The following is a 15,296-nucleotide window of genomic DNA, read 5'->3' on the forward strand; positions in this document are numbered from 1 at the left end:
AAGAATTTCCTTGTGTAGTATTTTTTTGCTCATCTCTAGATAAAAACCACTGAATGTCATTTGATAGTTTATCATAGTTTGATTCCTAGTGAACATGGTGCATGGGTTTTTATTATGTTTTCTACAAGTTATTTTACAGGTTCGTCCGTGGAGGTACCCTTCATGAGATAGATATTTCTTATGTGATTTCCTATGATAAGCTAGCCAACCATTTGTTTACTTTCATCATGAAACAATGAAAGTTACTCGTAAGTAAAAAATATTATTTAAAGCAGACATTGAAGATTAGAATGGGGGAAATGTCGTTAAAAAGCCATATAGGAATTTCTATGCCTGTAATGTGTTGTTTTTCTGCATTTTTTAACATTTTCCTTTGAATGGGTTATTATAGTATAAAATATTGTATTCATTAATCATAATGGTTATGTTTCATTGTCTTTTTTAATATTTTACAGGATATGTTGTCCACTGACGATTCTCTTCTTAAGGGGTATCATGAATTAAAAGGAAAATTAGTAGAAGCATTAAATAAAGCAAAAATGGCTACTGTTTACCAAGCTCAGAAAGAAAAACTGCAGCACAAGTATTCGCTTGTGAAAACTTTGCTTGTAAAAAGTGATAATGAAAAAGAAGAGCTTTTTAAAAAGTAGGTTTATTAATGATTTTAGTACTTCTACAGAGTTTTGTTGATACTAACTTGGATCATGAGTGTCTATGTAGAGCTATTAGGTATTTATTTGTAGCTGAAAACATAAAATACTAACTAATTTCAAATCTCTTGCTGAGATTCAAACTTTGGATCTTAACGGATACTAGCTGGATATTCTATGAGTTACACTACATGAGCTTACAGTTAGGAAGAATAAAATACCTTGTACCATTAAAGATTGACCGAGGAGAGAGAAATGATATGTAGATGGGAGGATTTATATTCCATCATATTTTTGACTGAGGAGAGAGAAATGAGATCAGTAGGGGTGGAAAGGATGAAAAAAAAATCTACTGTATCTTGCTGAGATTGGAACTCTGAATCTTCTGACTCCTACCTGGATGTGCTGGCAGTTTAGACCATGAGAGCAAGCAGTAGGGTAAAAGGAAATATTTCATGTGTATCCTTTTTTTTTGGGGGGGGGCTGGAGTTTTATAACATAAATTAATGAAATTAAATAAATTCTTTTGAAGAAAACCCTCTTAGCTGTTATAAATTTGCCTAAACTACAGTAAAGAACTCTAAATATATCTTTCAAGAAACCATTTGAGAAAGAAGTATAAATAAGAAAGATATATAATCAAAAATTAAATGTAGGAATTTGAAACCGCAGATATTTACTATGCTTATTTTTCATTAACAAGACACTGTGCTGCCTTCTGTTGTGTAACACATCCAGTTCTGGAAGGTAGTCAGAAATTCTTATTTGTAAGATAATGTTAGGTTTTTTTAGAAACACAGATATTTTCTATGCATATTTCTGATTAATAAGAAGCTCTTTTGCCTACTTTGTATGTAAATTAGCAATGTCTGGAAGTTACGGATGATTTCCAGCAATAATAAAAGTACATGAAAAAAGGAAACCAATCTGTAAAAACTAGTGATGGAATCAATGGCAGAAATTAGCCTTCCATTGTAGTTTTATGAATATCTTCCAGTGATAGCTGGAATCCTTCATATGCATTCCACTTACTAATTGAAAATCTCTTAAAGTAATGAAATTTGAAACTCTTAAAACATTTAAAATGTGGCAAAAAGTCAGCTTTAAATCAGCTTAGATTTTTAGTGGCAGATTGATCGTCCTTAAAACATTAAAATTAATAGTTTTATTCAAAAATCTGCACTTTTTCTAAAATTAATAATTTTCTATAAAAATATTTTATATTAAAAAAATTTAATTCTAAAATATTTTATATATTTTTAAAATATTTAATTGCAAAACATTTTTCTCTTTGTTTTTCTTTTTTAATTTAGTTTTAAATTTTGTATTGCCGTGTTTCTCTTCTAGTTAATGGAAACTATTTATTGTGATTGAAACTCTCAAATACAAGAAAGCTTTCAGCAAGATGTTACTGGATATTTTTATTACAAATTATGTGGTTTAGTCAATATTTAAGAGTATATTATTATTTGGGAAGGAACTCTGTTTCTTTTTACTACCTTGTACAAAATAAAGGAAGTAATCGTGAAAATTTTTAGGTATCATATTGCAATGAAAATATGCCATTTCAGCCGCTCTTGAAACCATTTGAACAATGTTTTTGCATTTATGCACAGAATAAAGGTCTGTTTTTGGTAAAACGGATAAGAGCTTTTTTTCACATCTGTACATACCTATGTATGTATCTTGTGTAACCCAAGAAGGTGTAGTCGTAGAACTTTGTGTATAGGACTGCTATAACATGTAGTTGTGCACCTCCCTTTTTCATTGCAATTGGCTGCACCAGTCTTATGTAAAATATATATATATATTCCCACTCTTTTAGCTGGCTTGGTGAGATTAGTTTTTTTATTCTTATATATATAGGTAAATTGTGCATTTTTTGCTTTAAAAGAAATTAAATTTTGTGTTTTTCTAGATTCTGGTTATGGTTTTTATGCCTTTAGTTAATTTGCATGCCATAGTTGTAGAATTAATTATAATATCAAAGTTTTTAAGTGGCGAGTTACACCTAACAAACCACCATTTGTTTACATTTGAAACTCAGTTGAATAGTGAATTGAGTTTCTACACATTCACTGTCTTTTTGCCAAGTGGGACCAAGAGTAAACTTTCAGTTTTGTGCAACAAAAAATCTGCCCTCTTGCTGCCCATTGGCCAAATTGCTTCTTTTTATCCTAATTTTCATTGTGAAAATCGTTTTACTGTATTTTGTGTTTTATGTGTTTCTGTATTTTACAATTTTTAATGAAGATATTTTAAGTTTTTATGTATTTTTGCTTTGCCGCAAAGTCAGAACTGAATTCATTGAATGAGAACTATATCTATAATGAAATTCGAGGAAATAAGTTTAAATGAAATGCAGCAAAAAGTGTGTAATTTAATAGGCCATACAAGGTGGGGTGTCTATGTCAGATTTTTTATTATTTAATTATGCTACTTTTAGCATTCCATGGAGATAGAGAAAAATTATAAATGCTTGTTCTTGAATTTTTGTAGCCGAAGAAAAGGTGCCATGCTTCTTCATTAAACATAGAATATAACTTGTATTGGTGATGTTCATAATATATAATGCATAAAACGGGATTTATTGTGTATATTTCTAAGAATAAGGAAATGGTGGGAAGCGATCCTCTGAAAAGTTTTAAAATACATTGAGCTCCTTTCAAATAATCGTAAGTAAAATCTCTCTTAATCAGCAGCTATAGAACTTTTCTCCCTCCTGCATATAAGATTTTATTGAATTATTTTTTTTTAGAACAGACTGTTTCTGTCTTAAAAAGCTTTCTGTTGAAATAAATATTGGCATATGAACTTTTGTGGTAATATTTTTGGTCCATTGGCCAAAATTAAATGAATAGTATAAAAAGATTTTGCATGAATAATATAAAAAGATTCAAAATCGAAAATACATAAGCTTATTTATACATTTCACATAATGAAATTTACAGTATATATTAGGAAACAAAAATGTTTTTTCGTAGTGTGATAGCATAACATAATTTTGATTATCTAACAGCTTATTACAAGATTTTTGCGAAAACATAAAACAAAATTCACTTCGTCTGCCGTAAAATTTCTTAACATTGTGTACTGTCATAAGCATGCATAGTTCAGCAAAGCTTATGAAAATTAACACTTCTTTGTCAGTTTCTTTCAACATAATTTTGTGCATGTTGTCATTCTTCTTTTCTTTCTGTTTTGCCAGTATATGTTTTTGAAATTATTTCGATGTCATATAAAGAAAGAATAATGAGAATGAAATTTCTTACAGGTTGAAAGTACATAATTCAGTGCAGCTTATGAAAGTTAACACTCCTTTGTCAATTTCTTTCAGCATAATTTTGTTGTATTCTTTTTAACTTTCTGTTTTGCCAGTATGTGTTTTTGAAATTGTTTCGATGTCATATAAAGAAAGAATAATGAGAAATTTCTTACAGGTTGAAATTTTAATTATTTTGATATTGTGGTTAAGAGAGAGATTAGTGTATTTAAATTTGGGCAGTTGAGTCATTTTGATGAAATTGGTTTGAATATTCTGCAGTTGCATCTTAACAGTTGTAAGGAACATAATTTTGTTGTATTCTTTTTATCTTTCTGTTTTGCCAGTATGTGTTTTTGAAATTGTTTCGATGTTATATAAAGAAAGAATAATGAGAAATTTCTTACAGGTTGAAATTTTAATTATTTTGATATTGTGGTTAAGAGAGATATTAGTGTATTTAAATTTGGGTAGTTGAGTCATTTTGATGAAATTGGTTTGAATATTCTGCAGTTGCATCTTAACAGTTGTAAGGAACATAATTTTGCTGTATTCTTTTTATCTTTCTGTTTTGCCAGTATGTGTTTTTGAAATTATTTCGATGTCATATAAAGAAAGAATAATGAGAAATTTCTTACAGGTTGAAATTTTAATTATTTTGATATTGTGGTCAAGAGAGATATTAGTGTATTTAAATTTGGGCAGTTGAGTCATTTTGATGAAATTGGTTTGAATATTCTGCAGTTGCATCTTAACAGTTGTAAGGAACTTTTTAGAAACTTAATAAATTGTCACTTTGAGGAAACTTTTTGTTTTGTTCTTTCTTTCATTACAGTATAACTGAATTTGTAGCCAGGTTTGTTTAAGTATTTTAGAGCACTAAAATTTTTTATTTCTAAAATTGTCTAAAAATTATGTATTGCAGAAAATTTAATGTTGTTAAAATTTTGATTATTACTCTTTATATATATATATATATCTAGATGCCAAGAAAAGTTGAATAAGTATCAGCAAAGTGTGAAAATGCTTCATACAGCTTTAGAAAAAGAAAAGCAGAAAGGAATCCATATGTCTGTGATTGTTGAAGGCTTAAAAACTACTGTGGCATCACTTGAAAGTAAGAAGAAGATCCTAGAAATAGAACTACAGAAATTTAAAAGTGCAGTGAGTACAGTTTCTGAAAACTAACCTTCATATTTACATATGAATATGCTGAAAAATATATCTCTATAATTTTATCTCATGAAATGATAGGAATTTTGTGTTTTTTTATTTATTTTGTAATTTATTAAACATGCAGCAGATATAATTTCCCCTTCATATTCAGTTAAATAATGGCATGCTTTATTTATAACTAGTGTGCTGTTTTACAGTTTTCAATGATGAAAGTGGGTACCTAAAAAAATTTATGAATTATATGAAGTATTTTATGCTCCCAGAATAAATCTTTTCTGTTTAATTCATTAGTATTGAATAGGATTTTCTGTGCAATTCTTTTAACTCCCTACAATAAAGTATTTTATTCTTGTAAAGCCTGCACAGTTGCTGCATTACAGTCACCATATATGTATACGGTTAAATCGTGCATGAATCGCATATCTCTTTGGATGCTATTTTGAATTATAAAGTTTATTGATTATTGTAACAAAGACTTATAAAACTTAACAAAGACTGTATCTGTGGTAGAATTGTGGAAAAACAGTGGCTTTTGTTTAAAGAAAAAATCCATAAAAATAGCTATATTGCTGCTGAGATTTTACCCTAAGAGAGAATGACCAGAACTTCTCATTTTTGGCCTATGATCTAAATGAAATATGGTAAATGTTCCATGTCACAAATCCAAAAGTGTCTTTCTGAAAAAGTTTTAAGTATTTTTCCTTTTTGTTATACCTTGATGCGTTTTATTTAAGAGATAAAAAGAAAATATTTGTAGTGCAGTGCAAAATCCGAGATACGAACGTTCAGTATCTAGAATGATCTAACATCTGGACCTTAAAGCTACCAACTCCCTTCCCTTATTTGGGGGGTATATTTTATGCACGGGCATTTCATTTCCCTCCCCCACAATAAAATATGTGAAGAGTCTTGATTCTTAATTTCTCTTTGGCACTAAATGAAAGACCTCATTATTAAAAAAACAATAATTTTAGCATAAATTTGTGTGGTCAATAATTTGGCTCCATAGCCGCGTATCTGCTTGGCATATATCTCAAACCGAAACATTCTACGTAGAAACATCATTAATTTTATACCTACTAATATTTTCTATCCCCGATGCCAACCTGGCAAGTCATTATTTATTATATTTTGCTTTCGTCACCGCATGTTTATCAGCACATGACAGCTCAAGTAATGACTCATACAGCAATGCCTAAACAATTTTATATATATATATATATATATATATATATATATATATAATTTATTTCCTAAACAGTATTGATTAATTGATTATATTATCTCCTAAGTTTAATTAAAGTAGAATTATTTTAAAAGTGTGCATCCATACTGGTAAGTTATATTTTGAAAGATGTTTTGAAGTAATTTGAAAGCAAAATGTTAATAATGTTTTAACGGGGACTGGAGTTAAATCATCACGAGGAATAATATTACAATTGTAAAAGTAAAAAATAAAACATGTAATTATTGTCATTGATCGGAAATTAGTTGACTTTTCAAGGGGAACAAACCAACTCCCGTTCAATGATCAATAATTGATAAAAATACGTAAATATGAAAGTGTTTCGTCTTTACTCGAGTTATAAGTTAAAGCCAAACCGGCAATTCTAGTCAGGCCAAATATTTCCGCGAATAGTTGTTACTCAAAGAACTGATTCTCATGAAGCATTTTAGTCAATTCAATTTGGAGTAAAAATCAATTACTGTAGAGAAATCTTGTAAAACTCGAGTAATCGTCCCCGACACTATCATCTTTATGTATTTGAGTACTATATTATTTGTAGAAATTAAACATTGGAAATTGTCATTATGAAATCGAAATCAAAGTAAAGTTGAAATAAACATAGAAGATTATAAAAAAGATAAATAATGCAAACTTTGCAAAAACAAATCACAGAGAACATAAAAGTAATATAAAAATAATATAAAAATAAAATAGAAAATAATATAAATAAGATCAGTGAATGTACATGAAGATATAAAGGCCAGAAAGGTATTAAGTAACTTACATTCTTTCTAGTGGGGGAGTTGGCAGTGTGTTCTCTTCGTGTCTGACTCAGAAGTGTAGGGTGTCCGAAAATTCTTAGCGGCAGTAGGGGCTTTGAATTATATCAGTCGGTAAGACTTGGTTGAAGAAATTTATGGTAGTGGGTGGGACTTTGAATTCTTGAGGGATGTATTTTGTGGAGTTCTTATCTGAGAGAGACCGTCTGTTAAGATTTTTTTAAAAATACTAGTGAATGGAAATTAATTAATTTCTGGCTAATTGTCGTGTCGCAATGATTAAGAATTTAAGAAAGGAAAAAGGCATTTTCGCTATCCAAGAGCTAGTAGACAGTCTAAAGGCAGGAAATTGGCCCATTTTTTTAGTAACAGTATAGTAACAGTATATGTCTGAAGACAATTAGCTTTTTACAATATATACATTTGAGTAATTACACTATATACAAATCTTTCAACTGACAGTCATCCAACTTATACCGCCTTCTCAGGTTTAGGATAACTTACCAGTATGGATGCACACTTTTAAAATAATTCTACTTTAATTAAACTTAGGAGATAATATAATCAATTAATCAATACTGTTTAGGAAATAAATTATTATTGACTAACTTTGCAGCAATTGCGCAAGTAATAATAACTTGTATTCGCACTAAATAGATTTAAGTTCATACAACATTATATATATATATATATATATATATTAGTAATTGAATAACAAAGAGTATGGTAATCTTTTATGTTGACTTTATGCTTGGTGATGATTATAGATTTAAGTTACATGCGTTAAGAAATGTTGGTGAGGACAAATGTAAGAAAAATTTCTTTCCACATGCTAAAAGCAGATTTTATTAATGATAGGCCAAAAGATTACATTTAGTGCTGTATGAATTAAGAGTAACTGATTTGTTTATTAACATAAACCCAGAACCGGCATCAGAGCTTCTATGGCCGCACCAGGTGGGAGAATTTATGAAAGACAAAATTTTTGGTATTTTGAGAATTTAGAACATACGGGGAGGCATTTTTTTGGTAGCAGAATTTTAGGACTTGCAGAGACTGTGTCGAGCGGTACGCTATCTGGCGGCAAGCCTGAACAAGCCTTAAGTGTATGTGAGAATTTATTTATTCAGGATTCAGAGAAACACTTATCACTTATCAAAAACCACTTGTTTTCAAAAAGAGTGTCCAGAATATCATCAGTTATAGAAAGGGGGTAGTTTAACCTTGTTTAACTGGCGATAGTCAATGCAAATCTGTTTGAACTGTCTTTTTTTCTGACGAGGACAATGGGAGATGTCCATGCACTTGCTGAAGGCTCGATGACATCGCTTTCGTGAATGTCTTTAAAAGAGTTTTTACCCCGTCCTGTTTAGCAATCTGTAGCTGTCTTGGATAATCCCCGATATCAGTTCTGTGCTGTGTCAAACTAGTTTGACCTATCTCAGAAGTTGAGCGGAAGAAAACTTCTTGAATGACACGTTTGGCAGTACACTTCTCTTCATTGCTTAGTTGTGTATCCTGCAATAACTCCGATGTAATGCTCTGTAAAGACTCGGATTCCAGAGGTTTTCTGTTTTGTTTAACACTGGCCACTGGGGTACATGCTGAAACTACTTCACCTTTCCTAATGATTTTTGCTTTATGACTGACTGTAGTAACTCTCACTGTAACTATTTTTGATAAGTCAACGAATGCTGAAGCTACTAGTACTCCTCATGGGTGTTACAGTTCTTGGGATATTCCAATACACCATACTTGAAATTTCTGTTTTCTGCTATAGATTCAGAAAGTAAAAGTTCTGTTCTTTGCTTGTACTGTGATATTGTCTTGAGCTGATTTGATGAACAGATTTAACTCCTTCGTGATTAATTCCAAATAGGGCTATGTTCTCAGAGGCAGAATGCAGTTCATTATTTTTTAATTCAAAGAAAAAGCTGTATTTCCTTTTGAAGTCCAATGCAAGTATGCAAGGACCTGTATTAATTTGCTACATACGTTGTGTGATGGTAAAGGGAACTTCCAGACATGATATTAACATGTAATTTTATGTCGCTATTTATCATGTCCCCAGACATAGTCTGGAGGTTACTGCATTGTGGCATGCAGATGAGTTTACCTTCCAGTCCTCGAGTCAGACCTTTCCAGATGATGGAAATATTGGCTCCTGTATCAACGGCCATATTGCAAGGACACCGTTGATATGTCCCATGATGAAGAATCCATTACTGCCACAAGTCATTCTAGAAATCTGAAGCACTTTTAAATGGGGTTTCTCATTATCTGACAACCTCTGCCCAGTGAGATTGCCGCTAATTAGTTTCCCTTCTTCTGGCTGAGTACAGTCTTAGCTTCCATGCCATGGGGAATTCTGTAGTTTCTTCGTACGTGGTCTTCAGCACTGCAGTTCCCGAACTTACGGGTAGGTTTCTTTTAATTTCTGTTGTGTATCAATGCTTTGACTTGTCTAGTTAAATCATCTAGACAAGCAGTTACTTGACTCTCTTGCTCCTGGACTTGAGAGCTCTGAATGGGTGGTGGTTTCTAAGAGTTGTTTGCTGGGCTGTCTTGAATTTGATGGCATACAGCAGAGCACTTTTTAAATCCTTGACATCTGTCATTTGCAGGGCTTTCTGTCTCAGGATCCTGGTTTCCATCCATGAAGTACGGCAAGGACAGGGTTTCCTTTGTTTCTGATGGGCAGTCCAGAAAGACGAGATGAGCCATCCTTTCAAAATCAATCTCGAGCATCTGGAGTGTTTCCATGGGCTTCTGTTGGTGGAATTTCACCTGATGCCTCCTGTAGTCTTTAAAATCTGACCTTTGTTTTTTAGGAAGAGTCCTTCTCTTCCGCTGCATCTGCTCTCTGAGAAGCACCGAAATGACAGGCTTTCAGGCTGCGAATCTCATCCATTTGCATCTGCCCTCTGTAGAAAATTGTGCCATATGCTTTCTACAAGGTCTTACTATCATATGTGGATAGCTTTAGAGAGAGACGAGAAGGCATGGGTAAATATTTAAAACCCTTGGAATTGCTTGCTGCTGTTGCAACGCACTTCATTAAACGCTTAAGTTCTCTGGCCAACGGCAGAAACTCTTTCTTTGATTTGTTTTTTGATAGAAGGACCTCTTTCCTTAGTTTCTGCAACCCTAGTTTCAACCCTGTCTTATTCTGCCATTTTTATTCTCAAATTTGTTTTCTATTATGCAGGTAATTTCTCTTTCTATTTCGTTTTGACCTGTTTCAGTCTTATCTTGAAGAGCTTTCATCTCTGCTGTAACAAATTCCAGAACAGCTTTCATCACTTCATTAACAGATTTTGATTCTTCTTCTACTTTTATTCTTCTTTTACTTAATTAATATTTTTATTCATTCATCTTTTGTATTATTAAAATGTTTTTAAATTGCTATAACAAAATTTTCTGGCCCTCAGCAGCTCTCAGATTGAGTATTCAGCTCACGTGCAATTTGTGTTTTGAGACCATTGTCTAAAACTGTTGTAAAAAACACTAGTGCATCATCTACTAGAGAAAGTTCACTTTCTGTAAAACTAAGAAAAATTTCACTAAACAATTAACTGAGGATTCCTTTTTTTAACTTCTTGCATTTATAGAGTTAAACTGTATGCATAAGTGAGGTGTGGTTTTATTTCTTAATCCCGAGCTGATATCCTATTACTGTTATTAAGATTTTTCTCCTGATAAGTAGTATTCCCATGTAAGAAATTCCTAGTTACTTAGCTTATAGACAGCTTCTTTAAGACATTTAATTTGAAAAATAATTAATTATAAAATTTGGAAGGACAATTCAATATTAAAATGTATTATTCAAAACTAAAACGTATGTAAAAGTGACCAGACAAACTGTATGCATAAATGAGGTGTGGTTTTATTTCTTAATCCCGAGCTGATATCCTATTACTGTTATTAAGATTTTTCTCCTGATAAGTAGTATTCCCATGTAAGAAATTCCTAGTTACTTAGCTTATAGACAGCTTCTTTAAGACATTTAATTTGAAAAATAATTAATTATAAAATTTGAAAGGACAATTCAATATTAAAACGTATGTAAAAGTGACCAGACAAAAGCCCACTGGACGAAAGTGTATGCGACAAAAGCCCACAAAAAAGACCCCACTGGTATAATTGCCCACGTGACTAATACCCACACCGATGAAAGCGCACATTGATAAAAGCCCACAGAGATAGAAGCCCACATTGATAAAAACCCACGTAGATATAAGCGCACGCTGATAAAAGCCCACACTGACAAATACCCACCCCAAAGTATATGCTATGTTAAAATTAATATTTTTCCCCTTTTTTCTTCAGCTGCACAAAGCAGATTCATGAATAAAGATAAAATAAAAAATAAATTAAATTAATAAAAATTAAAAATAAATTAAAATAATAACAATTAATTGAACAATAAATTTAAGTAGCAGAACACATTTCATTTTAGGCTCCGGCTGAATTAAAACCCTATATGTATATAGAACAGAGAGTCAATCAAAATAATATAGTTAAAAACATATACATGTAGAATAGAATTTCTAATATCTTGTTTTCTGCATGAAATGTTTCACTAGTTTTTAAGGTTCGTTCCTAAGAATAATTCATTAAGCAGAAGTTAGTAAGAACAAGTACTAAGGTATATTTCAACTTTGATCTCTTAGGTTTATTAGATAAATAAACGATTTTGAATTCAGCATCAAATTATAAACATAAGTTTTTTTAAAATTTGTGTCTTAACTTTAATTTTTCAAAGAACATACACGTGATCCGAAGTTTTGTATAACAAAAAAGTTAGAATAAGAGAAGTGTGGCAAATTAAATTATCTGTACATTCAGTCACTAAAAATGAATTCTACCTAGGAGGATTCAATCAGGAGGAATATCCCTAAGAGGAATTTTACAGTTTCACAGAGTAATTTAGTTTACTTTTTTTTTTTTTTACGAATTAAGTGTTTAAATTTAGTTATGAATTTTGTTCAAATTTTGGTATTTATCAACATGTTTTATACTTGTTTAATTTATAAAATGCATTACAAATAATCCATATTTAAACAAACGCATAAGTACTTTTCAAGTTTGGGGAGGGAAGTATTGAGTGATCGTTTAGCAACGGTGAAAAGGGCACATGAGGGAAGCACTGTTGAGAATCATTGGTCTAGACTGAGCCAACTTGAATTAAATATAGAATTTTATGCTTTATGGATCTTTACTTCGTACTGTAGAGTCATTAGGGTTTTTTTTTAATGCGGGAGACATGAAAATAAGCAATGCCCTCTCCGAGACTCGAACCTGAATATCTTGAATTCGAGCCGATTGTACTAACCATTCACCATGAAGGCATGCTGGAAGGAGTGAGAAATACTTTATATACTCCCCCTTTTAAAGATGACTGGGGATTAGGAGACCCAGTCGTCAAATCTTGGTGGGGAAGAATCATCATCCACCACCTTTTTTTTTAGTTCAGGAGCCATGCTGGAGATGTGAAAAATGAGCAATACGCTCGCCAGGACTCTAACTTGAACCTCTCGAATACGCACCGAGTGTGCATTTTTAGTTCAGGCACCATGCTGGAGACGTGGAAAATGAGCAATTCGCTCGCCAGGACTCTTAACTTGAACCTCTCGAATACGCACCGAGTGTGCTAAGACCGCTACAACACGAAGGCATGCTGGAAAATAGTTCTCTTGGATAAAAGGTTTCAACCTTTATCCTTATTCTGTTGTTACTGAACATCATGTTGATTAGTGAGTTTGGTTTGATGTATGTGAGTATGGCAAAGCCTCGAGGGCTATCTGCCTGAGGAAAGAGATGCCTTCGTGGAAGATTTTCTAAGAGAAATCGGGTCGTATACAAGTTACACATGGGGAAAACTACGAAAACGCCCTTGCAGCCAGCCCATCCACTGGATTTGAAACTCGGGACTGAACTAAACTACCAGTGTTTTGTGACTTTACCGCTTGGCGGACTCTATTGGCTAGTGAGAAGTCACCAGCAATCTTACAGAAGGTCATTGACAGTTTGTATGTTTGTATGCTCCCGTAAACAATTAGGCCTTAAAACTTGTTTGTTAGCTCCATTCTTAAAGCTAACATTCAAACATAAAATTCCACGTTTTATTGGGGTTAGTTTCATTAAAAAAATTTCTATTGATTTCAAAAGAGAAACAAATTTTGAGCATTTGTTGAGATAAGCAATATGCATAACAACTTAGTTTTTTTGGCGGGGGATTGATAGAACATATCACATCTAAGACTTAATCATTTATTTTCGATTCGCAAAACTTTCTAGACATTGTTCCTTTGAAAATAAATCCGAAAAAAAGTTTAAATATCGGAAAAAAATAAATAATTTGTTAAATGAATAAAAATTAATAAAAAATTAAATAAAAGCTGTACATTAAGGATGCGTCAGTTATCCAATTCTCTTAAGCTTTTCATGTAGGCACAAGACTCACCAGCGGCCAAGTAGTAAAAACACTAAACATTGGTAGCTCTATCCGGGGTTAAAATATCGATGGAAAGGCTGACTGCATAGGCACTTTCATGGATTTTCCCTTGCGTAACATGTATACGAGCGAATTTCCTTAAAAACGTCCTCCACGAAGGCATGCCTTTCCTTGGCTTAGTGCCATTTTGTCCTTTCTCTTTTCATGCAGAGTTTGAAATAGTGTCGTTTGACAGCTGCCGTCCGCACTGACTTAGCCTTTGAGTTATAATGTTTATTAAACATTTCCTTTAGATAAATTTATTCCGAGCAGAATAATGAATTTCAGACATATGTTCAAGAGGTGTGTTTTTGAATCTAATTCCATTTTTGTCATATAGTGTCCATTTTTTAATTTCACATACTTCTAAAGAAATAGAACCACTGTTTCTTTTCTTTGACAAAAAAATCAAAATGCAGCAAGTGTATAACTAAGATGTACATGTTTTATTAAAAATAATAAGCCATCTATAAACCCAACCGTTCACAGTTTTAAAGGATTTTGGTTGTAGATATGGTGGTCTTAGAAATGTGATATTCACTGGCAATGTTTGTTTATGTTCACAAAAAAATATAGGTCTCCTTCCAAAGGGCAACCTCTTAGGAATGCCAATAGATAAAATTCACTATAATTATTTTCTAATGGATAATGGAATTAATTTAATCTAATTTCAATTAGAAAACGGCTGTAGAACTGTAATTAAGAGCACTTTAATTTTTCTTTCACAATCAGCTGTAATATAAGATTAGCTGCTTTCTGTGTATTTTTCATGTTACTGTTTTATATAACTGATATCCATACGTCTTGAAAAATATACAGCAAATGCAAGACAAATTATTAAAAAATTAAAATTTGAAACATTAATACTAATTTTCTCTTGCTTTACATAATACTGTTAATTAATGATAAATTTATATAATATGTATACTTAGAATCTAAAAACTATGAACTTTGAATCTGATGACTCTATAAATACATGTTTATGTAGTTACAAAATTTTATTAGATGTTATTTGCATAGTTCTTTGTAATCTTCAAATAAAATGCTACATATTTATTACTATAGTTTGAGTTTTATTGTACTTAAATTTATAGATATGTTGACTTCTAAGAGTTGTTCCATCCCCCCAAATAAATAAATAATTAAAATTAAAACTCTATTTCAAATTGCTGTAGTTGAAAGATTAAGAGGTTACATTTGGAATTCATTTTCTGACAGGGTGTTAGCTGGCAGCTTTAATTTATTCAGAAATGTAAAAGAAAATATCTCTAGAAAATCGCCAAATAATAATTGTTACATTCAAAAAAGCTTTCAATGAGAAATATGTTTAAATTTGATAATAAACTCAGTCTAAAGTAAGGAATAAAATGCCTCTTAGCCAAGTTATCATTATGCTAAACTCTTTTAATATTTCTAAACTAAAAAGGAACTAAAGGAAAAAAGAAAGAAAATAAAATTTAAGTGTTTTTTAATAAAAAAGTTAATAGTTTTAATAATGAAACATGATTATATTTAATCTCAGCCATATTACCTTGAAAATAGCATGTGAGAAACTCCTCAATGATGTTTTTTCATTTTCACATACACATACTAAAGTTAATAAGTAAATAAATAATAAAATACAATTTCAGATTTATCATCGAAACGTTATAGCTAATCACTTAATCAAGAGTGCAGAATGTTTGCTTTCAACCTAATAAATTAA

At 31.5% G+C, this 15,296-nt stretch overlaps 1 protein-coding gene across 3 annotated transcripts in view; it reads left to right on the forward strand.

Annotated features, from left to right (window-relative positions):
* LOC118192107 (uncharacterized) overlaps positions 1-15,296 on the forward strand; it is a 243,404-nt gene that overhangs the window by 159,755 nt on the left and 68,353 nt on the right. For all 3 annotated transcript variants that reach the window (XR_015042880.1, XR_015042879.1, XM_085822981.1), the window contains exons 14-15: positions 456-646; positions 4,896-5,076. Coding sequence is in view for 1 of the 3 variants with exons in the window: in XM_085822981.1 (XP_085679107.1) it covers positions 456-646; positions 4,896-5,076 (372 nt within the window). In the remaining 2 variants the exon portion in view is untranslated. The remainder of the gene's footprint in view (positions 1-455; positions 647-4,895; positions 5,077-15,296) is intronic.

Source organism: Stegodyphus dumicola, chromosome 1 (genome assembly GCF_044657685.1).
Source record: "Stegodyphus dumicola isolate Sdum_Otavi_A_Nest chromosome 1, ASM4465768v1".
Lineage (NCBI taxonomy): Eukaryota > Metazoa > Arthropoda > Arachnida > Araneae > Eresidae > Stegodyphus > Stegodyphus dumicola.